At 45.5% G+C, this 24228-nt stretch overlaps 1 protein-coding gene across 1 annotated transcript; it reads right to left on the bottom strand.

The window, feature by feature from the left end:
- Nucleotides 1-14186: 14186 nt before the first annotated feature.
- HEY1 (hes related family bHLH transcription factor with YRPW motif 1) lies at nt 14187-17361 on the bottom strand. The gene is made up of 5 exons (XM_052704019.1): nt 17247-17361; nt 17084-17159; nt 16932-17015; nt 16773-16854; nt 14187-16050 (listed from the first exon to the last, which is right to left on the bottom strand). The coding sequence occupies exons 1-5, from the start codon at nt 17336-17338 to the stop codon at nt 15467-15469; spliced, it is 918 nt and encodes a 305-aa protein (XP_052559979.1). The 5' UTR covers nt 17339-17361; the 3' UTR covers nt 14187-15466.
- Between the last annotated feature and the right edge of the window lie 6867 nt (nt 17362-24228).

The following is a 24228-nucleotide window of genomic DNA, read 5'->3' on the forward strand; positions in this document are numbered from 1 at the left end:
GGATGTGGCTCTGAGCAGCCTGGTCTGATGGTTGGTGACCCTGCACACAGCAGGAGGTTGGAACTGGATAATCATTGTGGTCCTTTTCAACTCAGGCCATTCTGTAATTCTGTGATACCTGCAAGACACAAAACAGCCACTGCTGCTAACAATAGGCCAGAAGGGTAGGTGATTCAGGTGCAAATTTCCTGCATTTAGGTCCTGCCATCACACAGGCCAGAGATTTTAAGCTGTCGTTGGAAAACACACAGAAGCATACTGTTCCTATGAAGGGTATTAGAATCAGGGCAACTCAAAGCAGAAGTTGAAGTGTCACTACTGTCTTTTTACCTATGCTTCATATGACTCACATGCTTCCTACCTTAGTTAAGCAAGCCTCTCTCACAACCGAAGTCCTCCATGTAATTCTCCAAGTTGCTCACATAAGTTACTCATTCTCTGGACAAGTTTGTGCATGGCACTAGGCTTCATTTTGTAGAGCAGCCATAGGAGAACATGAATCTGTGAATTTCTTGAGGACTACTGAATGTCTTAAATAGAGCCCGCCTTACTACAAACTGCTTAATATTTCTGGAAGAAGAGTTCTCCTGAGGCCATGGTAGAGAAGGATATGTAAAGGAAAAATGCAAATGGTTCCTAAAGCATGTTTCACCCTATCTTGGGAATTTAGTTCATCGTAAAATAAGACAATACTCACAAATCCTGATAAGAGTGTTTCATGACAAATGAAGGTCATTCTTTGGTATTTGCATGAGGGAATGAAGCAACATAAGAAGGCAACACATAATTTTGAGTGTTTGGACCTCATTAATTCATGTGTGCCTCTTGAAACTGTACAATGCTTACCCTATGAAAAGCTGTTTAAGTCACACACAAGGATTTGCACAGAATTCAATGCTTGTTGTCAAACTGAAGAAGTGTTCTACTTTCGGAAGAATTAACTTTGCCTCTCAAAAAACAGATGTGGATCTGCAAAATTGCTTAAGGACAAGTTTCTTTCCTTTTCTTTATCATAAATCACAATTTCATTATATAGCCATCATTTTACTTAAGCTGAGTCCCTTTTCATGGATTCTTCAAAGAGGAATGTGTGGATTGTAATGAAATAGCTGTGGTACTATGAACATACAAGAAATACTTTAATTGGACATTGTCAATAACTGTTCCAAATGTTCTGCATTATATTAGCATGTGATCAGTTTTGATCATTCAGTTTTCATCCATAAGAGAATACTGAATTAATTTTTGACGTTGAAACATTATCTCAATTTTTATTACTCCAAAGAAAAACTGCTACTGTTATAGCAGCCACAAATAAACACATCCTCAGAGTGAAATATTTTCACTTATAAATGTTTGTATTTTGACCATGCTTTAAAAAGTGCAATTAAAAATTAACTACAAATACCACAGAAAGGGATGAAGTAACAATGAAGATGTGTGGTCACTTGTTTAATCTTTGCATGGCTAATAAAGAATCTGACCTCAATATTCACTGATATCAACAGGAATTTGTTCCATAATGTTGAATCGAGCTCCAAATATGTCGTTCAAGATCTCACAGTTGAAAAGCGGAGTCACTGTGAAAGGGAAACATTTAGAGTCACTGGAGTAAATCAAATAGGGCACATGTTATGGCCCTTCAGATAACATCCTCTTTTCACCTAGATGCCACATCATAACCTACAATGGAAAGAACATTGCTAATAATCTGGAACTATGGCAATCATCCATTCATCACGTTATTCAGATAATACTTGCATCTAACTGCTGAATGAAAACAATGAATCAAACAAACAAGCAGAAACACCCAGCAAAGGAAATACTGCCATTGGCCACCTACTAAGAAAGAGAAGTTCTAAGGTTTAGTGCCTGTGACCCTGTGTGGGACTTGGTTCAGGAGTTGTACCTCTCCATTCTCTGACACAAATGAGATACTTTCCAGTTTTTTCCCTGGGGTTATCAAGTCCAATTATCCTTGTATCATAAATGAAGACATCAAAATAGCAGATTTGGTGCAAGAACTACAAGCGGGTCTCTCTCCATTGAGATGCAGGTCTATACCTAAGGAGCAGTGTGTGTGTTAAGAGTAACTCCTTTTGTGCCAAATGCAGGCAGCATTGGTCTCACCATGAAAGCATGATGACATTGCCTACTTTAGAGTATTCCCAGTCACAAAATAATCTTTCACCAGATAAGAAAATCAAACCACAGCCTTACAGCCTGTCTAATGTATCCCTTCGTCTTGGGTGCTAACCCTGAACGCAGGGAAATATGTATAGATTTTAGTTAGGAATCTGTGAAAACAGAATCACAGAATCACAGAATCACAGAATCACCCGGGTTGGAAGGGACCTCAAGGATCATGTAGTTCCAACCCCCCTGCCTAGCAGGGCCACCAAACAACAGTAAAGATTACTCATCACAATTTTAATCAATCCACAAGAGTTCTACACTTAGTGGAGTTTCTTTATCAGTCTTTTTGAAGATATTTGTAAATGATTCACCTGAAGAATCTTTATGCTGGCTCGTTTTACTGATGTGTATTTTCAGTGTGCTCCCAAACGCCATATCAGTCAGAACATTCGATGGGACAAGGAGGAATTGCTGGAAGCAGCAGAGCTCACTAGTGACCCTGTATCACGGTTATTAGGATCCCGGCAGAATAACTCAAGTGAGGATAGGAGTTGAATGAAAGAAGGACCTGGTTTGCCCTGGTGCTAAGAAATGACTGACCTTTGAACAGTTAATCTGCTGGTAGTGAGTGTACCAGAATAGGCCTGAAGTAAAGATAACAATAAATGAGGCCCGGGGATGACAGCCAGAACCAGAGTCCTAAAGCATGTATCTGCTGAGCAGAGCCAAGCAAGTCATGAGACTGTGCTTCTGATCAAAGGCCTCCAAGAGGGCTGCAGCATTCCTTGGCATGTTCAGGAGATCTCAGGGCTATTTTTGACCACCACTATGAGCTGGCCAGCCAATACATTCTGCAGATGGACAGATGATCACATCTTGTTGCCAAAAAGTCTTAAGAGATTTACAAACCTTCTCTTAAAGAGAACCACGTTATTTCTAAGCTCTCTCTGTGGAAGCAGCGTCTCAGCACAGGGTGAGCTCTGACAAGTGTCTAGCAGGAGATGTGGCCCTTCAGTTCACTTCTCAAAAGGCAATGCAGAGCCTATGCTGCTCTTTTGACTGAATCAGGGGACACCAGAAAGTCATCCATATGCCCAAGAAAGGATTGTGTCAAGACCACGGCAGTGCCTTTGTCATGGATGAGGTCTGGTTCTCAGCACAGGCATGCTGTTTTGTAACATCTCAGGCAAACACAAATCTGTTCAAATTTGAAGGGGTGCTTGCCAAAGAGCTGAAGTAGCACTCAGAGTAACACTCTTCTGTCAGCAGAAAATCAAAAACGTAGATATTACACCTTCTGAGCATCCTTTTTAGCATTCTGAAACATAATTTCACATAGGAGGATGCCGGAGAAGTGGTGAGAAAACAAAAGAAGCTACAAACCAGAGCTTTGCTAGTCTCTGGTGGAAATGGTTTTCACGTCAAATGACATAAGCATTAAACATGACTCATTGCTGCCATTTCTCTCTGTCCGAAAGAGAGAAATGTATACTCTGTGGTCAAGGCAGAGTGTAATAGGATGGTAGTTATTAGGCACACCAATCTGATACCAGTGCAAACAAGCTGTTAGAGTTCTATAAAGGTATCTCTCCATAATGCATTTTACATGTGCATAGCATTCTGTGAAGAACTTTTAGCCAGTATGAGTGTACTGATATTTCAGGAACAAAAAGCAATACTCCTGGAGCTCTCCTGAAACCCTGCATCTGAAATTTAAAAGAAAAAAAAAAGTAATTCTGCTTTATTTTCCTCCTTTATTTCTTGCCAAGTGTCAGTTATGACTGTCAGCTTGATGCAAAGAGAAGTTTAGATTTGGGGTGTCTATTATTTAGACATAAAAAAGATGAGGGAGAAGAACCTACAAATGTGTATACACGTAAGATATGGCTTTTCTTTTTGAGAGCGTGGCCCTGTACAAAGTTGGCTGCTTAAACTATGAGCTAAGTGGGCCAATCCTGAGCCATGGTAATATTTTCAGCAAAGCTCCACCAGTTCACCAATGCCAAGAATCTGGCTTATTGTCTGCCTTTCAATCTTACCTCATTGTCTGTGAGCTTTGACTTCAAGTGTAGTGTACTTCAGTAACTCAGTCAACAGAGGGAAGTAGATGGCAAACATTCCCTCCCAGGGACATGGGCTCACTTTCTGTCATTTAATGATGTGAGAGCCAGCACTGATGCAAATCCTCGAGCCAGCAATGCTCTGCTTTGCCATCAGGCTTCCTCTATAGACAAGGCATCATTGCCACTTCACATTTAATGCCTCATTCAAGTGGCATGATTCATTTTCAACACCGGTAGTGTACATGGTTTGAATCGTACCTCACTTTTTCAATTATTTGTCCAGAATGAAGCATCTGCTAAGAAAAAAATCTAACACTGGTCTTTTTCTGCTCCCCCTGACACCTTAGAGACACACACGTCTTCAAACTCTAAGGTCACACCATGTCATCCCCTGCATGTGATGTGCAGGCTGTTATCTCGGAGATTAGAAGAGAAAGTTCAGCAGCCAAGAGAAGGATCTGCGGTGATGCCCACAACTGCTGTTACTTTTTATATACATTTGCTTGTAAGCCAGCAGGACTCTGACAATTTTCACTGTGTTTTACTTTTCAGATTGGGTTTGCAGTACAATTTTTCTATTTTTAATAAGAGTTAAAACCAATAATTATAATAAAAATAAAACCGACTATTTAATCAGCAGAAACACAAATTTTTTGGTATAGGTGTTTGCAGAAGCGAAGCATTCTTGTTTCATAGAGATGCCAATACAACTCTGGGAAATAAAGATGCTTTCTGACTCTAGATTGTTTTCTGTAAGGAAAATCTCCATGCTCAGGATCACTGAAATAACTATTTTGCAGTTCTGACTGTATAACATTTGATCCCACAGCTCTTAGAAAGAAAAGACACCCATGGACATCAGTAGGGTTCTAACCTCCATGAAAACAACAGGCTGAAACTTTCAATTTCTATGCATTCTGCCAAGATTCTGCACAGCTTTTTTGGTTTATTTTGGGTTTTTAAGGAAATCCTCTTTCCCCTGTGCTCTATGTGTTAGAACTGGGCCCAGCCACAGTTGCTGGCCCAAGAGGGACAGGAAGGAAAAGCAAACAGAGCTAGCCCCAACCTGCAGAAAGCCACTGAGACTTCAGGAAACAATGTATGCTATAAAGTCCTTTTTGGAACAAAAGCACTCTCATTGCACTCTCCTTCTCTGTTAAATCAACAGAGTTGTAAAAATTATTTCTATAGAAACCTATTTTCTCTCCATGTCATAAAATTATATGTGTTACCCAAACAGCTCCATTGCTATTGTAGAGCCAACACACCCGGCCCCAAAGGCACAGCTCTGCTCCCATAGGCAGCCCAGCTAAACACAGCAATTGCTCCGCTGTCTCACAGCCTTCCTCCTCCAGTCTTGTGAAAGCCAGAGCATAAACCAAAATTGTTCCAGAGACACTAATATGTTCTGTTTTCTGTACTCTCCCTAAGCATAGACATAACTGACATAGTTTTGTATGTCCTCCAGAAATGAGTTTTTCTTTCTACCCAAAAGAGATTTAGTCTTTCTCTCTTATCAAGAATCCCTAAACAGGTCTCCTGTCCAAATTACAAGCTGTCCCCAGACACTATCATGAAGGGATAATTTCCCCAAGGTTATAAGGATTCCATGTTCATTTCTTGAATAAGTTCTTGCCACCAGTGAAAGATGCAGGTTGGCTATTTGAGGTAAATGAACCATGTGTAGGCAGAAATGCTTTGCCAAAGCATCTAGTTGTTTATTTAATGCTACATATTTGTGATTGTTGCTGGTATCTGGCAGCCACAAAGAAGAGGCCACAAAAGGAAAACAAGAAATTAGCCAGGGAAAAAATAAAATCTACTACAATACTGCTTATGTCCAGAGAAGACTCTAAGGGCACAGCCATACCAGCAGCACATCAGGATCTGAGCCACCTTGTGCAATAGGAAAAGAATTATATTGCCAGTTTCTCATCCAGGTAATTATGTTCATCTCATGAATAGGGGCAACCCCATTCTAAATAAGGCTTCAGCCCACGTGTTGGTGATTCTTTCTCTCATGTCCCCTACCTCACATATCCAAGTTACTGATAAGCCACATTGGATTTCTAACAGCTGTGACATTTCTAGCAAATGAGGAGGATTGAGGGGAGTTTCCTCTTCCTTCACACACAAGCCTTTCCTCAACTCTAACATCTTTCCACAATCCCAACCAGCTTCCTTTCATGACTTGTATTTCTTCCCAAAGCTGCGCTCTATCTGTGGACTCCCACCTCTTGACATTTTTATCACTGCAAGGTTTCCCATTGGGATCCCATCTTGCACCTCTTCATGTCCCTACCATGGCCCTGTCCCACACTGGCAATCTATGCCATCCTAAAGGAGCCTTCAGCAGCACAGTGTACACCATCATCACAGTAAAGAGTGCCTCAGAAAGATACTTCTGAAACCCTTAGATTCATTTTGCTCTGGATCCGGTCCATATGAGGATAACCTACCTGTGTCACCAATTATCCCTCTCAGTGGAAGAGATCTAAGTAGCAAATCCAAGACCTTCAGCCCTACTACTAATGGACTATACGCATGATGATTTGAGGTATTATACAGGAATCTGTGCTTTCAAATAATTTTAAGACCTCATACATTATACACAAAAGGCTGTGTTAAAAATACAGTGTTGAGTTGTGAAGTCAAACACACAAAAATTAATCTAAGGGGAGTATTCATTTTGCCTAAGAACTTGGTTGCATTCCAACAGCAGGCTGGATTGTCTTTCATCAGGGAGCAGTGAACAGACTAGCTGCACTGAAATATCTGAAGGTGTGAGGAGACTTCAGAGTGTGAAATACAGTCCTACTGTTAAGGGTTCTGATGGGTGCTGCGGGAACTGGATTATTTTGTTTCTTCCCTTTACACAAGTGCTATGGGAGACTAGGAAAAGGTTTGCTGAATGTTGCTGGTGTTCTTTGTTGCCTGAACTTTGACATGGGGACTAACTGAGCCTGATTTGAAGAAGTACTCTTTATCTGTGGCTTCCAGAAAGTCAAGAGCAGCTGTGCTTTCAGTCCAGCAAATGCTGCAGAAGTACTGAGGGGAAAAAAATGAAGAGTTAACCAGGTCCTTCCACCTCAGCCAAGACCTCAACCAGGTGCTTCAGGTTCACCTTTTTTGAGTCCTGCTTGTCTATCCCAAACATAGTGCCACACCTCCATGGGACATCACAGAGATCACTTAACTTTGGAGAAGCAAGTACAGGGCTGCTGAGTTTGAGAAGCCCCAGAGATGGGGAGAAGGAGGCTTATTCACAAAAAATGCCCTTTTTAGTGAGGTTTCATTCCAAAAAGGTTCTCTACTTTCCACTCATACTCTGCTTATTCCCCTGGTTTACAACTCATTTTGCAACTTCTGCAGTCTCGTAACAAAGTGGCGCTAGATGCTGTGTACAGGTCGCAGATACAAATTTGTCTTTGTTATCCTTCACTGTCCCATAGGATTAACAACATTGTTGCAATAGTTTCTCTCATCCAAATAAGAGATGAGTAGATACTGTCACCAGAAAGTTAAATCTGAGGTGGCATCAGCCCCCGGCAAAGTCTTTCCTAGCCTTTTGCAGTCAGAGGCTTCAGACATACTTATTAAAGGAATCTCATTTGGGGTTTGTCAAATACAATCTTGTAAAAATCTCCTTTGTGATGGCAGTTTTAGGATATAACAGTTAATGCAACGCAGATAGCTGAGCTGAATAGGCTGTATCCCAATAGACTCTGATATAAAAGGCATTTCATTGCGTAAAGCTTGCATCACAGTTTTCTCAACAACTGTTCAATACAGGATGCGTTTTTATCTCATGCAGGGCAATGACAATATTGTGGAGGGAGGGCTGTACTCCTAGCATAAGAACTGGGAATAAGAAGGGACTCTTTTTTTTTTCATTTGAAAGAACACAGCCAAAATGAAAGCTAAAGAACAATTTCATTACAGCTCCCTTTTTGCTTAAAAAAATGCACAAAGTCAGACTGTCTGGCTAGCACATTATGAGGGTATTAATGCTGTGTAAAATAGCAAAAAGAAAGGCAGGGATTTTTCTAACCGGAACCCTAATGCGTCACTCCTTCAGTTCTGTCCCTAGGGGCAGACCATGGGAATTCCCAGTGTTGGGTCCCGGTGGCTCTCAGCCAGCTCTGCCACTGAAGCTGTGTTTTCAGCCTGGGCTGCTGCTGTGCTGAAGGGCTGGGAAATGAGGCTTCAGTTTGATAAACAGGAGGGATGAGGTTGCCCCGAGGCGCTGTGCAGGGAGCGCTACAACCTCTGTCAGCGCTGTGGAGAAGCAGGGAGCCTCCTTACTTCCCAGAGAAGGGATCAAAAGTTGACAGATGTTGCCTAACAGAAAAACAACCTGCAGATTTTTAAGCTCCGTAGCAGATTTAGCTTGAACTTTTTTCAATATGTGTTTGAGTCGTGGCTGGCTAGACCAAGGGGAGTTCATGGGATTTCAAATCTCCCTTTTGCAACAGGCATGGATTTATGACAACAACGCAGCTTTAGAGCTATAGCCGTGCCCATCAGTGTGCTTGTTTGAGGTGATGCCCCAAGTTTTGGAGTCCAGCAGCCCAACCCCTGGCTGCAGGTGGGGGCTGCATATGCCTCCTGCTCAGCTTACCCTGGCTATGTAGGAACAGAAGGTCCTTGCAGTCACAACTGAGGGACAGAGGGCTGAACCTCAGGAACATCATGCAAGAGAGCTCAAAAGAGCAGCTGTTCTGCATGGTATCACAACACTGCTGTGATGCCATGCATCTTACCCCCTTCCCCACTGAACTAAAACATATTTATTTCTGTCCAGTGGGTGTGTGCGCCATTCACATCCCCACCAAGGTAAATTCTTAAGAGGATAAAGTTTAATCATTATCACTCCTCATGCTATTTTTGCGAACAAAAACAGCAATTTTGTCATTGCGTGCTCCAGAAAACAAGTCTCTAAGGAGCTCAGACTTCCTGTTACCAGGGCCCTAAACTTTGCCCCACCTTTGTGAAGCACAGGCAACTCACAGAGAATGTCATCCACTCTAACAATTGATTTTCTTCTGTAGAATAACGTCAGACCTTTTAAATAAAAGGCTGACCTGTCTCCTTCTAAAATAATTTTGTCGGTTTTATGGAGTGTTGTTCTGATTATATACAATTCCCACAAGAAGGGAAGTACCTTTAAAATAAGGACTATTCAGTACTAGTACAGGATTTCCTCTTGTTGTTGATAATTTCCTCTTAACAGAAGACGCAATGAATCCCAGAGAAATTCAAAGGGGCAATCTACAGACAGATAGGCAACAACATTATAGGGGGCACATTGTTCAATCAAATTGATGTTTTCCTTATGAAGTAAAAAATCTGCTTGCTGTGTAGCATGTGAAAGAGTTCGTACTGCACACACTTCAGTCCCCTTCGTTGCAATTTTAAATCACCATACAATCCCACACATTTTTACATAACCATCACCGAACAATAATAGGTGATAATTCTTTTCATTTCATCTTTTGATATTGAAATTCAGCCTCTGAAATGGTCTCTCTGATAAAGAAGACAGGCTTGGTGATAATAGAAACCAGTATTACCACGTTATTATCTGCACTATAAATAGCATATGTATAATGCGAAGTAAGTCAGCAGTTGTGAGTTCTCTCTACTGGATGTTTCTTATTACCAAAATGGTTCCATACTCCTTTCACTAGATCCAGTTTTTCACTCCTAGAATGTGGATCTGTACTGTTCACCTCATGGAGAAGGAAATCTCATAGCTATGTAGATAACTAACATGTGCCCCAAAACACTGTACCAAAATCCAAGAATGAAGCAGCTAAGGCTGAGAACTTCATGGGAATGGCTGCCAGTCATGAGGAGATAGTACCAGTCATCCCAATGCATCAAATTCTCCACTGTGTTGGGCCCCACGAACCACTCTCATTCATAGACCACACTTCAACTCTTCCACTTCCTTACACTCACTTGACCAGACTGCACAAATACGATCAGCAAATCATGCTGTGATGCATTATTACAGCTGGGAATGACCACCCAAGCCCTATTTCTCCTTTACCTGATGAGACAGCCCATCAAAGTAGATAGCGACATCCACACACACATTTGTTTCAGCTCCATCTTGGTTTTAAATCACATGCCACAGTTTTTGTGTGTTTATCTGATTCTGGCTTACTGAGCAAAACTGTGATTTACTGAGATTATTGTTCTCCTCTTTCCAAACTCTTTAAGCACTAGCGTGCAGCTTATTTTGTCATCTGACAACAGTTGTTTCCGTACCTTTGCAATAGACAAAGCAAACAATTCAGCTCTTCATCTGTTCACAGCCTTAGCTTTCCTTTGATCCACATTAGCCTTCCTTCCTGTTCTCTGCCATTCTCTCCCCAAGGCTGTCCCACCAACCTTTCTGCTTCAAAATCCTTTCTTCTGTAAACTCAGGGCAAAATGGAGAAGTACACAAACCATCAGCATTTGAGCCATTACTACTGTCTGTTCCTTGACTTTGCAGCTTACCTTGGAGAAACACAAGGTTGTCTGGAGACCTCCCAGAAGCATTTCCAACACAGAAATAAGAGAGTGCTCTGCAGAGACCTCCTGTGCTGGGGCTGCCCTGTCAGGCAGGAGCACAGAAATGTGCAGAACTGCATCCAGCTATCGCCTTTCCTTTCCTGGAGGCTTCTCCTGAAGGATGCAGCCTGAAAAAGCCTCTGAAAAGGTCCAAAGAATGCAATGTGATTGAGGGCTCTATCAATAAGGCAGAATGCCCCCAAGTGCTGAGCTGTTTCAGGCACTTGGAGAATTCTTGCTGTGTTACACGGTTGTTTTACGTGATAGATTGAAGAACAAGGTACAGCTGGAAAAGGACCTCTGCCTCTGAATTCTGTGGTCCTGGGAAGGCTTGGGCAGGCTGCACACAGCACGGTCAAAGCAAAGTCATTTGGTCCATGCCTTCATGTTGTATGAATAATTTGTATGAATTTGGTAAAGAAAAAAATGGACTGGACGAGATGGTATGAGTGAGTATGACATAAAATACCCAAGCACTTCCTTCATAAAGACTTTCTCCAGATGAATTCTTCAGATTCCCAAAAGACACCTTCAAATACCCGTATCTCACCGGACACTGGCATTTCAACATTTATTACTGCAGTCATGCTACTATATTGCAGGCATGAGTTAATGCCTTCATCTTCTGGCTCCAGAAGAAAGAGACTGGCCTAATTTTTATTTACAAGACGGGCAAAAGCCTGAGCATGCTGAGTCACCTGGCAAGTACGACGGTCCATCTCTACAGCCTTTCATGTAACACCCCAGCAAAGGGCTTTCAAATCATTTTTGTTGCCTCCCAGCAGAAAGCCCACAACCTGCACATGATTTGCTGCAGGGTTCAGCTCAGCATGGAGTATACTGCAATCCAAACTGGGAGTTTCTGGCAAGAAATGGCTGTGAACAGGCACACAATATAAAACAGGAAGAAGGATTTCAGTTTATCTGTGCTCACTTGGGCTCGTTTGTTGTGAGGAAAGACCTGGCAGGCTTCCCACTGCTAAGTAAGCCTAGAAAGGCTCCTGTCACCTGGGGACTCACATGCTGATGTGAGAGTGAGGAGGGCAACAGTCAGGATTCATCATTTTTTAGCATGATGCTAATACAGTCTGTCATGCTACGAGTGTAAGACAGGAGTGCTGAACAGAAATAGGCCTAAGAACTAGTGACAGCTTTTTTCCAAAAGCAAAAAATGTCACTTTGATGAGCTATTCTTTTATGCCAAAGCACAGAATGAATTTCCAGAGGTTTGTATCTGGATTTACACAGTATTTACCAGCTCCTTAAATTTACTCCGCACTCCAGTCCAGCTTCTTTGATATAGGAAGATAGTATTTGCTGATTTTAAATACCACATTGTCTTACATCCCACATGAAATGCTAGCCTGAGGATTTCCAGGCAGATGCAGTTTATCCGAAGCAATTTAAGGTGGTGGAAGGGTCATGGGATCAAGTCACATCCACATTTTCTCTCTTCTCTACCGCCTCTCTGGTTAAGCTTTTGCTTCTGGATTGTTTTGGGTTGGTTGGTTGTGTGTTGGTTTTTTTCGTTTGGTTGGTAGGTTTTTGTTTGTTTGTTTGTTTTTAATAGGGTAAACAAGGACATACTTGGGGCTCAGGAAATATCTGTTATCTACAGGAGCAACCTTATTTTGCCTCTCTCTGTCTTTGGAAACCCATCATTTTGTAGGAAATAAAAATAGCTGAATGTCTCACAACTTCAGTTTTTGAGAAACAACAGTAACTGTCATTTACATAGAAAACTTCCAGCTACCACTCTGTCCTGAAGAAAAGAGAACAAGCAATGCCACTGCTTTTTCACAGCTGACAAAACAGATACGGCTAAGTGATTGCCAAGCATGACTTAGTGAGCAGCACAAGTTGTAATATAGCCCCGAACTTCTAATCCCCATGCATCAGCTTCTGGGTCAGGCTTTTTCCATTTGAATTTTTAGCTTTCCTGAGTTCCTGGAATTCATTCACCTGTTTCTAAGGAGCAGTCAGTGGATTTTCAGTCTCTAAAAGTTAATACAGATGTATTGCATAAATTGAATAAGATTAGTGCTTTAATACTTTTGCCATTGGTAATGGAAAGAGAAGACTGAGTATAAACACAGCATCTAAACTTTTATTGCCCTCTGTTTCTGAAGTTCATTCAAAATTAAGACAGTGGAACAGAAGCTATTGCAGGGGTCTTTCTACACAAAAGAGCCAGGTATTTAAAGGCAAGCAAAGTAATTTCAATGTCAGTGAAATAACCATTAAAGGGCTGAGAAAAGTTGCCATTTATTAGAAGACCTAAAGCTGCATGCACAGTAGTAATCTTCTACATAGGATCACTAATTTAGTATGAAAACCTAAACACTAGGCAGAGCATAACTAAACAGGAGACAATACATCCTGTGAAAAGGAAACTGGGTTTGGAATTTTACAGCCTCTTGTTTCATGTTTATACATAAAACTCTATAATTGATAATCTCGATAACACCTATATATTCCTAGCTGCCCCAGTGTTTTGCATTTTGTCTCTAACAGTGGCCCCCTGCAGCCTGGGAAAGAAGGTAAAACAAGGTTACACACTTGAATAACCTCCCACTCTTCCCAGCCTCACAGCAATCCTTCCGAGAAAGCCTAGCCCTCTCAGCCTCTTGTCAATGCCACTCCTTAATTGGCCCGAGAGCCCTTCTTTAAACAAAGCACTCTTCTCCCCAGGGCCGAGCTCTTTCAGCTCTTCTGGCAGAGCTAAATCCAGACGAAGATACACCACGTACCAACACAAGAGTACTAGAAATTCAAACACATGGGAAAGGAGTGAGGTACTCCCAAGAGAAATTCTCCAGGCAGAGGTTTGCAGGTGGGATCTCTGCTCATACGTCTTTCAAGGAGAAAACTCTCCATCTACATTTAAGCCTGTCAGGCTGCTGCTTGAAGAAGAAGCAGAGCATGCCATTAACACTGAATGGTGACAAGCAGAGGGTCAGTCAGAGTCAGTGGGTACACCCTTCACTAACACACAGAACATGAACTCAGTGAGGCAGTTAAGAACAGAACTTTGCCACAAAGCCATAGGACTTCCATGGATTTGACCAGAAGGGGTTCCACATCCACAATGACCATTTTTTAATACTAAGACAAAGCAGTAAGAGTAATTAGGTGTTGTGCAACTTTAAGCTCTTCTTTAGCAGTAACTCGTATCTCTTCACTTCCTACCTACATACTGCCAGGCAAGGAGGAGTAACACACAAAATGCATCCTTAACTTTCATTCCCTTGGCCGTGGTCCTGAGGCACAGTGGTTCTTCACACTACGCTCAATTCGTGTATGTAAGTACACCACAATGGATGAATGAGAACAAAGTAAATGCATATGCCCAGAGAAAGGCAGCACTGCCCGTGATACCAAAGGCACAGAACTCTCTGCTGATATATATACCAGACAAACGTGTCATTTAAAATGCGTTGTTCTTTCTCCTTTATTTAACCACAACACAAATACAAGAGCAGTCAAACCTAGTCCAGTGGAACTCACTAGATAAACCTGTTCAGATTTAGATTCTCATGAAATCAAACAAAATATACATGTATACACATACGCACACACACTCACGCACACGAGAATGCAGCAGAGCCCTTGCAAAATGAGGAGTAGCACTGAACTGCCCCTAAAAGCAAAATGCAAAATCAACAACAGAAAAATGCACCAGTTAGGATACATTTGTTAAGCAACGAAGTCGTGCACTGAACAGGTTCCCACTGTACCATTCCATTGGATATCTAAATACCAGCATAATTTGTTTCAGGTGCAGATTTGAAGCTCACAAAGAGAAAGAATCTGCTTTCACTTAACCAAGAATACCAGTAACACAGCAATTGCTCTACTGTAACTCAGAGCAGAATCTGGCCCTGTAAGTTGAACATGCTGGAAGGCTACTGCGGGTAACAAATTTTCCACATCTCTAGCAATGAAACTCACCACCAACTGTAGTTTCTAATTTTGCTTTTGCACCCTCCCCATTCTAAAGTCTGCACTAAAGCACATACTGCTCCTTTGGGTGGAAGAAATAATGCAGTGATTCTGTGATGCAAAGAAACACCCACTAGGGACTAGAATAAGACCTCCAAATATACCAAATCACAGCAGAAGAAATAGAAACTGGGCTCGTAGATAAAGCTGGTCAAGCTGGTCCATCTGATTTGTCAACGCTTTGTTCAGAAATATAAGACTCCTATATAGTTTACAAAAACAGTAATTCCTTATAGAACATCTCAGTGTCAAAATATTAACAAAAACACAGCTTGTTAAGAAGAGTGGTCTTGGAAAAATTAATAACTAAATTAGGCTGTAGCTAACAATAATAGGTGATACCTCTTCACAAAAAGGCAGTCGGATGTACTCAGGAAAAACGGAACATTCGAAACGAGCTGTTACAAAATTGATTTCAGTGTTCAGCACAGATCTAACACAAGTGTTAACATCCACTATTGTTAACTTTATTTTCAGATAACTATTAAAAAAAAAAAAAAAAAAATCCTGCTAATACAAAAATGTAGAAAACAACAACAAAAAAGAAACAAAAAAAAATCCAAAGAGACAGTTTCTAGACAAATTTAGTTAAGGTGAAGCTGTACCTTTGTCCCAGTTATTAAGAACTTCAATGTTAAGAGTGGCATAACCCAGCTCAGCTAGGTTTGCAGGCTTCCCCACCCTTACTAAAGAGTTAGTTCTTAGAAGGCTCCAATCTCAGTCCCCCATGGTCTGTATGGTTTGCCGAGGTTTGCTGATTGTGTTGGTGCAGACGGGCTCAGCATATTGGGGGACAGGAGATGGAAGGAGCCAAACGAAAAGGGGAACGCAGACAGCGACGCCATGGAGGAGAGAAGAGGAGGAGACAGTTTGGTAGTAGACGTGACCACGGGGAGCACTGGTCCGACGCTGCCATTTGGGGGCACTCTGAGTGAGGAAGTTTCAGCATGTGAGGCGGCAATTCTGCCCTGGTGATGCGGTTCTGAGGAAGACACTGGAGTACTGGTATTGCCGGGCCCATTCTGAGGCAGCAGCAATGGGTGAGATATGTGAGGGTGATGTCCAAAGGCGTTGCCCCAAGGAATGTGTCCAATGCCAGCATGCGCACCGCTTGCCGCTTCCCGCTGAGAGGCGTAGTTATTGAGGTGAGACACGAGTCGGACCCGCAGCGGGTCAGAGGCATCCAGGCCCTCTATAATGCTCAGGTATCGAGCGACTTCAGCCAGGCACTCTCGGAACCCGAGACTCCGGTAGTCCATAGCCAAGGCATGAGCATCGAAATAACCTACGAGAGAGAAAAAAAAGAATGAAGGCTTAAGACACCGTTTTCCAGTCATTGCCTGCGCGCAGCCTTTCCATGCCACCTTCCCCTATAAGTGTTTTCACTTGGATGTATGTTAGTAATCCCAAATGCAGATTAGCTACCAAGCTTCCTATTTCTTTTTTGTTGCTGTTGTCTGTTTTGGGGGCTAACAGGCTTCTTTTATATCTGTGCTGTGATGCTGCAGCTCCCAGGACTACAGACTGAGACCTGTGAATGCAGACTGAAATTGCACACCGCTTCTGAAAGTACTTCTGTTCTTTTCACATCTCCCAGTGCAAGCAAAATTACAGCAAAGCAAAATCCATTACAAGCACAAGTTCTAACTTATCAGAGATCACTTTGCAAACTAGTAAATTTGCTCCCATTTAAAGCACACGTCGCCATTTCTGCTAATTCTCTGATTCCATCCTTGTTTTTTCCAGTTTTATGTTCTGGAAGTTTGGCACGTTAGATGAGCGGGCACCCGACAAAAACAAAACCTCGCTCTGCTCCACACTGCCAGCAGCCAGCTCACCGCACAGTGCTGACAAACTGCTGCAGCACCTCGCAGTGCCTCTCCCCTGTAGGGCACAAGGCAGAGCTACCGCCGGACAGCACTGTGCCTAGACACCTGAGCCCAGAAGAGCCGCAGCACTGCCATCCTCGTTGCGCAGCAGCCCAGCTACCGCAGCTCCGAACTTTACCTTTTCCTCCGGCCGTGTGCAGCATCTTCAGGTGATCCACAGTCATCTGCAGGATCTCGGCTTTCTCCAGCTTGGCCGATCCCTGAGGAGAGAGGGGCGGGAGCTGCGGGCAGAGAGCCTCGGCGCGGCGAGCAGAGCCCTGCGCAGCCGCCTGCCTACCTGCTTCTCGAAGGCGCTGGGCACCAACCGGCGCAGCTCGGACAGGCTGTTGTTGATGCGGTCGCGGCGGCGCTTCTCGATGATCTGCGGGGCACAAAGCGGGGTGAGGGGCCGGGCCGGGGCCGGGGGTCGGCGGGGCGGGCGGCACTCACCCCTCGGCGCCGCTTCCTGGCCAGGATCTGCGAGGTGGCCGACGGCGACGCAGAGCCCGCGGTCGAGCTCAGGTTCCTGCGGGGAGCGCGGGACAGCGGTCACCCCGGGCACCCCCGCCGCCCTCCCCCCACCTCCCCCACGCAGCTCGGCGCCCGCTCTCACCCGTTCTCGTCCGCGCTCTCCTTCTCCACCTCCACGGCCTCGTCCAGCTCCTCGCTGTCCGACGAGCTGTATTCGGGATGCGCCCGCTTCATGGCGGCGGCGCGCGGGCGGCCGCCGAGCGGGCGGCGGGTGGCGCGCGGCAGGAGGACGCGCGGCAGGAGGGCGCCCGGCGCGCGCCCCGCGCCTCGCCCCGCGCCCGTCTCCCCCATGGCGTTCCCACGCCTCGCCTCTTACCCGCCGCGGGCGGGCCGCCGCCGGCCGGGCAGAGCCGCTCAGAGAACGCCCGCCGCCGCCCGCCGCCCGCCGCCCGCCGCCGCCACGCGCGGCCTCCGCCTCCCCCATTGGCCGCCGCCGGGACGCCCTCGGCCAATGGCCGCCGCCCGGCTCCGCTCGGCACCGCCCCTCGGGCCGGCCGTGGGAAAGCGGCGGCGGCGGGCGCCGCGTGCGACTCTGCTGCGGGGCTGTTGGGGGGCCGCGGTGCCGTCCCCTCCGCCCCCTCTGCGTCCCCCTCCTCACGGTTTCCCTGCTGGCCGCCCGCAGGGTCCGCGCCAGCCTCCGCTGGGCCTGTGTGGCTGGAGAAGCGCTCCACGTCAGCCCAATCCTCCCCTTGTTCCCCCCCCTATTTTGGAAGCTGAGAGAAGGGAGAGCAGCGCTTCAAGCGTTGCGCGTTACCGTGCGGTTCCAGGCCAGGAAGGAAAGCTGGCGGGAGAGGCGCTGCTCAGGGTGAGCGCATGCAGCAGGACGCCAGCACGTGTCCCCCGCACAAGCCTCCCGCCTGTTTGCTGAGGTGCAAGTGAGAAAGAGTCGTGTGACACGAACCCCGAGGTGGTTTCCTAACGAATGGATTTCCATTCGCACTAAGCCTTTCAGCCGAGGCTCCCATCTGACAGTGGGTGCGTGTAGTCTCACAGCTGGAGATACGGAGACGTGCGGGGTGCTGCAGGGAAGGAGCCACGAGCCCGTGCCAAGCTCCCAGCAGCGGCTCTCAGCCTCTCACCATCTGCTCAGGCCGAGCTGCACACGCTGTGCTGCACGTTGTGTGGCACTGCCCACAGCTCTGCACAGTGCCACTGCTGGGAGGGCGTGGGAGCAGGGAGCAGCTCAGGGCAGCGAAGGAGCTGCAGGTGAGGAGCAGAAGTCCTGCAGCTGCCTGCAAGCAGCTGAGCAGGGTTGTTCCCATGCTGCGTTTTCCATAAATCTGTCTGTTCTGCAGTGCTGTGTAATTAAGCTTGTGTCAGAACTTGCAGTGCACGCACCTTCCCAGCCTTCATGTTTTGCTGTAAAACACCTCTGGCTGCACCGCCTGCTTTCATGGAATCAGAATATTCATAAAGGTTGGGAAAGACCACTAAGGTCATCCAGTCCAACTGTCAGTCCGTTCCCCCATGCCCACTAATCAAGTCACTCAGTGCCACATCCACACGTTTCCTGAACACCTCCAGGGTCAATGACTCCGCAGCCCTGGGCAGCCCATTCCAATGCATTACCACTCTTTCTGAGAATTTTTTCCTAACATCCAACCTGAACATTCCCAGCACAACATAAGGCCATTACCCCTCATTCTATCACTGTTATCTGGGAGAGGAGGCCAACCCCCACCTCACCACAACCTCCTTTCAGGTCTCTGTAGAAAGTGACAAGTTTTCCCCTGAGCCCTCCCTTCTCCACACTGAACAATCCCAGTTCCCTCAGCCACTCCTCATGAGACATTTGCTCCAGAATGTATCCCTTGGCTCAGAACTGTCACGCTGCAACAGGGTAATGTGAATTTGGCATATTCACATCAAAATGCATCAGTACTCTTCTGGATGCCTCTGAACAACGCAGGCAGTCTGCAGGCAGTCTGCCTTTCAGTGTCTAACGGAGGCTATAAGAAAGAAGGGAATGGACTCTTTAGAGGGTCTGTTGTTGACAGGACAAGGGAAAATGTTTGCAAACTGGAGTAAATTGGATTTCAATCTGGACTGGAATTAAGGAGAAAGGTTTTTACCGTATTGATGGTGAGGCACTGGAAGAGGTTGCTGAGAGAGGTGATGGTGATGGAGAGGTGATGAGAGAGGTGATCCTCCATCCCTGGAGACATTCAAGGTCATTCTGAGCACCTGATCTAGCTGTAGGTGTCCATGTTCATTGCAGGGGAGTTGGACCAGACGACTGTAAGATCCATTCCAACTCAAATGATTCTATGATTCCATGATTTACCTGGGGATGTTTCAGCTTCATGTCTACATGTGTAAGAATGTGTGTGTTCCATGTGTAGAATTGCACAAGGGATTCAGTAGCATGCTATTGGCAGGACTGCCTCCATTAGTGTTGCCGTATTGTGAAGAGGAGATCAGCTGCTGGTAAGCAGCAACTGCAGGCACTGTCCTGCCAAGAGGAAGATGTCATAGAGTCATAGAATTGTAGAATCATAGAATGGCCTGGGTTAAAAAGGACCACAATGATCACTTAGTTTCAATCCCCTGCTATGTGCAGGGTCACCAACCACCAGACCAGGCTGCCCAGAGCCACATCCAGCCTGGCCTTGAATGCCTCCAGGGATGGGGCATCCACAACCTCCTTGGGCAACCTGTTCCAGTGTGTCACCATCCTCTGTGTGAAAAACTTCCTCCTAATATCTAACCTAAACTTCTCTTGTCTCAGTTTAAAACTATTCCTCCTTGTCACTGCAGCTGGGCAGTTTTTTAAGCCCCTTCCTCATTCCTCCATATCCCACAGTATGTTTTGCACCAGGTATCATACAACAAAACTTCGTTTTTCTTTTTGCTGACCTTTTTTTTACAAAATCTTCTATGGTTTACCAAAATAGTTTTTTTCCTACAGTGCCTTTCCCATAATAGACTAATAAATAATAATACAGAACCTTGTTCTTGTTTCCGGTGGAACAAACCCCAGAAGACTACCAAGGAGAAATCTGTCCAGCCATTTTTGTGGGCAGTTTTGTAAATTCAGTATTGCAAGAGCCGTGTTCAAAACATGCTTCGTGTTGTGCATTGATGATGGAGAGGGAATCTCTGCCCCACAGTTCACATTCTCAGACCACTTTGAGTTCTCTTTGTTAGACGCGTGCAGCTTTGAGAACACCGTGTGTGCTGTTTGTTCTTGCTAGGAAGCCTAACATGGAAAACGAACCTCAGAACTTTGGTTCCACCCTGCAAAATGTTAAATAAAAAATGCTCCTTAAAGGGGAAAATGTGGCTTTTTGGCAAACAGTAACAGGCACTTTTCTTTAGTTTCATAGAACTAAATTTCACTGTGCAAAAATAAAAATGAAGGCTGAGCATGCCCTGTAGCTGTTGGTAAATACAGCTGGGAATAAAGCAAATCAAAGTAGCAGCTGATTGCTTTTGAAGGTACCAGCTATTACAAGCTTTGATGAGCATTGCACAGGCAGGTAAATGAAAGCTGCAAATTACGCAGTGAGCAGCAGCTCCTGGAAAAGCAACCCTATTTTCTCTCAGATGATACCTTGCATTGACCTCACACATTTCTGCAGTTGCATTGTATCCTCCAGCCGTCAGCCACCTGAGCAGCCATAGCACTTGGAGCCTGGAGTAATGGGCTGCAGAGGATGTTCAGTGTGTGCGAATGCAGTGAGAAAGCGCTGGGTATTTGTAATTGCTATGAAGCAGTGAGGACTTGGGCTGTAGTTCTGTCTTGGAGATACTGGCAAGACAACTTGGTTTGACTGCTCTAGGTAGATTAAAGACTAAGCCTGGTGAGATTGGAAACTATGTTCCGAACAGGGCAAGTATTTGAATGTGGCTGCCTCAACAAGCAAAATCTCTCCTCCACGGAGGTCAAAATCAAACCATCATTGGCTGTCTCTTCAATTAAATTATGGAATACCTGGACAAAAACTAGCAACAGAAGTGCCTCCTTGGTTTTGCCAGACCAAGGTTAGGCATCGAAGCTGCTTTTTGCTAAACTTCTGGTTTTTGCTAAACTTCTGGATCTAAATGCATAGCTGCATCTGACCCGAGTTGTTTTAATTCAAACTGAAAGATCATAAAGCAGTTAGTTCTGGGACTCGAGCATATTTTGAGGTAATGAAATAGCTGTGGCCTGTACTGGCATGGAGGGCATTTTCCTGTGGGATGCTTCTTTTCAGTCTTGCTCACAGTACTTTGACACTGCAAGGCTTCAGGGCCTGGGGATGCTGCAGAGCAGAGCAGCACATCTGTGCAATACCAAGGCCCTGTGCAGAGCTGCTGTTCTCAGCGTGACCTTCATTTCATCTGCTTTTAAGGAGGAAACATAATTCCAGGAGAAATAGTTTTATTCCACAGTAGCACTCATCTGAAAGATTTACTCCAGAAAATCTCAGTGATGTTGGAACGGGAGCTATCAGAGCAGCACTGCTGAGTAGCACTAGCAGTAATTTCCCATGCACGCCCAGGCCCTTCTTTTGATTCATACTGATGCGGTTGTGACAAAACTGCCTCGTGTTTGCTTGTTACAAAACAGGATCAGCAGCACACGGCTCTGAGTGCAGCACGGTGCTGACCTCTGCGTGAGCACCTCTGCAGTCGCGCTAATAGGGGTGCTCCACAGCAAGTGCAAGCAGTCACACACTCCTCATGCTGAAACCACAGCAAATGTGTTTAATCCCACACAATAGTTCCGTTATAATACGTCTTAAAGCTGCGGTTGGCAGGGGAAGCGGCGACCACTTCTCACATATATAATGTATACGGAACATATTCAGCTTGGCACGGAGACAAGGAGCTGGAAGTGACACGCTGGAGCCTCGCCCCTGACAGCATGAGACATGTGCTTGTAAGCTGTCTCGAGGAGGATATTTGATTGCCCTCTTTCTTCTTCTGCCTCTCTCCCAACAAAAGCGGCCTGACCTCCCCCATGACCCGGCAAGTGCTGAAATTCCCCAAACACATTTTTCTGTTGTGCCCCAGCGCTGAACAAAAGGAGACGAAGCAGCCTCGATATACTTGGGAGCATGGAATGAAAATAACAGCGGGCCGTGGCCGGGCCAGCGAGCACCCAGCATCACCTCTGGCCCTTCGCGTCTGCGCTGCCTCCCACGCCCGCTGCTGCATTGTCCACAGCTCCGTCTTATTTATGCTCTCATTTATTTATTTATTCGTTTATTTATTTACTCGGGGAAGGGCAGTTCCAGGGGCGGCCGGAGGGGGGGGGGGAAGGGGGGTTGTGTAATTGCCGTTTACACTGCGTTCCCACGCTACTATTGTTTGGGACTTTGTTTCCTATTCCCATCACGTGTGCTAATTAGTTGGAGCTGCTGGCTCGCTGGGAGGCGTGTGTCTGGAGCAAAAGCAGAAAGATCACTTCCTGGAGGGATCCGGGCAATCCGAACAATTCTCCGCTTTACTTTCAGCCCTCTCCCAACCCCCTTTGGCTGCGCCCACTCAGAGAGCAGAGAAGAAGCACTGATTGTCAGCTGCTACCGCCGCGCAGAGCACACATTTTCTCTTCTTAAAAAGAGCGACCCAATGGACAAAGAAAATTGGGGACGTCTCACCCTTGCTTAACAAACCGGATTTGAGTTTGTTGTGTTTCAGAAGTCCCCGCTTGCCTCTCTGTTATGTCTAAGGAGGTAAAAAGCAGCGTTTAAAAAAAAAAAAAAAAAAAATCCTCAGGTTATTTTAGCCTGCCCTTAGGAAGTGAGTCAGACTTTTATGGCAAGGCTGAAGGTAGCTCATGCCATGGCTTGCAAAACAAAATGAGAGAGAGAGAGAGAGAGAGAGAGAGGCTGGGGGGTGGGGGAAATACCTGAGTCATGGCATTTGCTGATTACAGCAGGCATCAGACTGCAAGGCTAAATCACATGGCAAGACCTGTGTATGGATCAGGTTTTAGACTCAGTGTTTGGTGTTTTGTTTTTTAAATCTCCAATCATTGCCCTGGTGCTCTGCAGATGTTGAGCACATCAGAGCCTCCCTGGGCCATGCGTGCTGCATGCAGCTCACCCAGGCACCACATTTCAGCTGCCAGAGTCCCACTGCTCCTCTCACCACTGGCTTTTTCCACACACCCCTTCAGACAGCAAACCCTCAGCATTCTCCATTCCCAAGCAGCACAACCACACAAGGCAGGAAGAGCTGTCAGGCTCAGCCCAAGCAGAAACATGCTCCTCAGGATGCAGCTCCCAACCTAACGTATTTAAGAGGGAATGCTCGTGCAGAAACAGGCTAAGGTGCGAGGCAGCTTGCTTCCTTTTCAATGGGCACCAACTCATGAAAGCAAAGCTTTTTGCCCTTTTTCTGGCAATACCTGCAGTCAGGTGCAGTGTGAGTATGCTGTGTTTTCCTATGCAGCTCTGCCAATGCCTGAGGAAAATCCCAAAGCAGTGCCCGCCTGTCTGCCCTGCTTCTGTGGGATGGCAGCTAGGTGAAAACCAATATTTCTATCCCATGAGAAATTCCAGTATTTCTGCACTTTTATTTTGTTTTTGCTTGGGTCAAGGAGAACTGAAGAATCTTAAGTCTATCTGGTTTGGGGTTTTCCTGTCCTTTCTGTGGGGAAAACAAATCCTAGGTTTTGGAAACAGTGAAAAGCTTCCCTGTGAGTCAGCTCAGCTTTAAAAGGCATCTCCGTGAGTGTCACGTTACTCGGAGGCTGTCATTTTTGTCCTCCCACAGCTCTGTTGTTTCTTAGAGACAGGGCTCCCTTTCTGGGTTACCCATCTCGTGATTCCCTCCTCAGCTCCAGGTGCAGGAAAATACTTCTAATTACAGAAGATACAGGCTGGCAAGCTGGCTCAGAAGAAGGCTGGGTACTTTTCCTGAAGTGGAAAGAGCTGTTTTAAATGTCATTGCACAATGCCACAGGGCTGGCATCCTGCAGGTCTCACACCACCACCACACACCCTGCTTTCTGCTCACTGCCTGCTCCGAGTGTCCCTGCTGCAGCTGGGGTTGGATCAGATGGCTGCAGAGGTCCCGCCCAACCTCAGCCATCCTGATTTTGCGTTAACCACTTCTGGCATTTACAAACTTTT

This window comes from Tympanuchus pallidicinctus, unplaced genomic scaffold, assembly GCF_026119805.1.
Source record: "Tympanuchus pallidicinctus isolate F22 unplaced genomic scaffold, pur_lepc_1.0 scaffold5, whole genome shotgun sequence".
NCBI classification, from domain to species: Eukaryota; Metazoa; Chordata; class Aves; order Galliformes; family Phasianidae; genus Tympanuchus; species Tympanuchus pallidicinctus.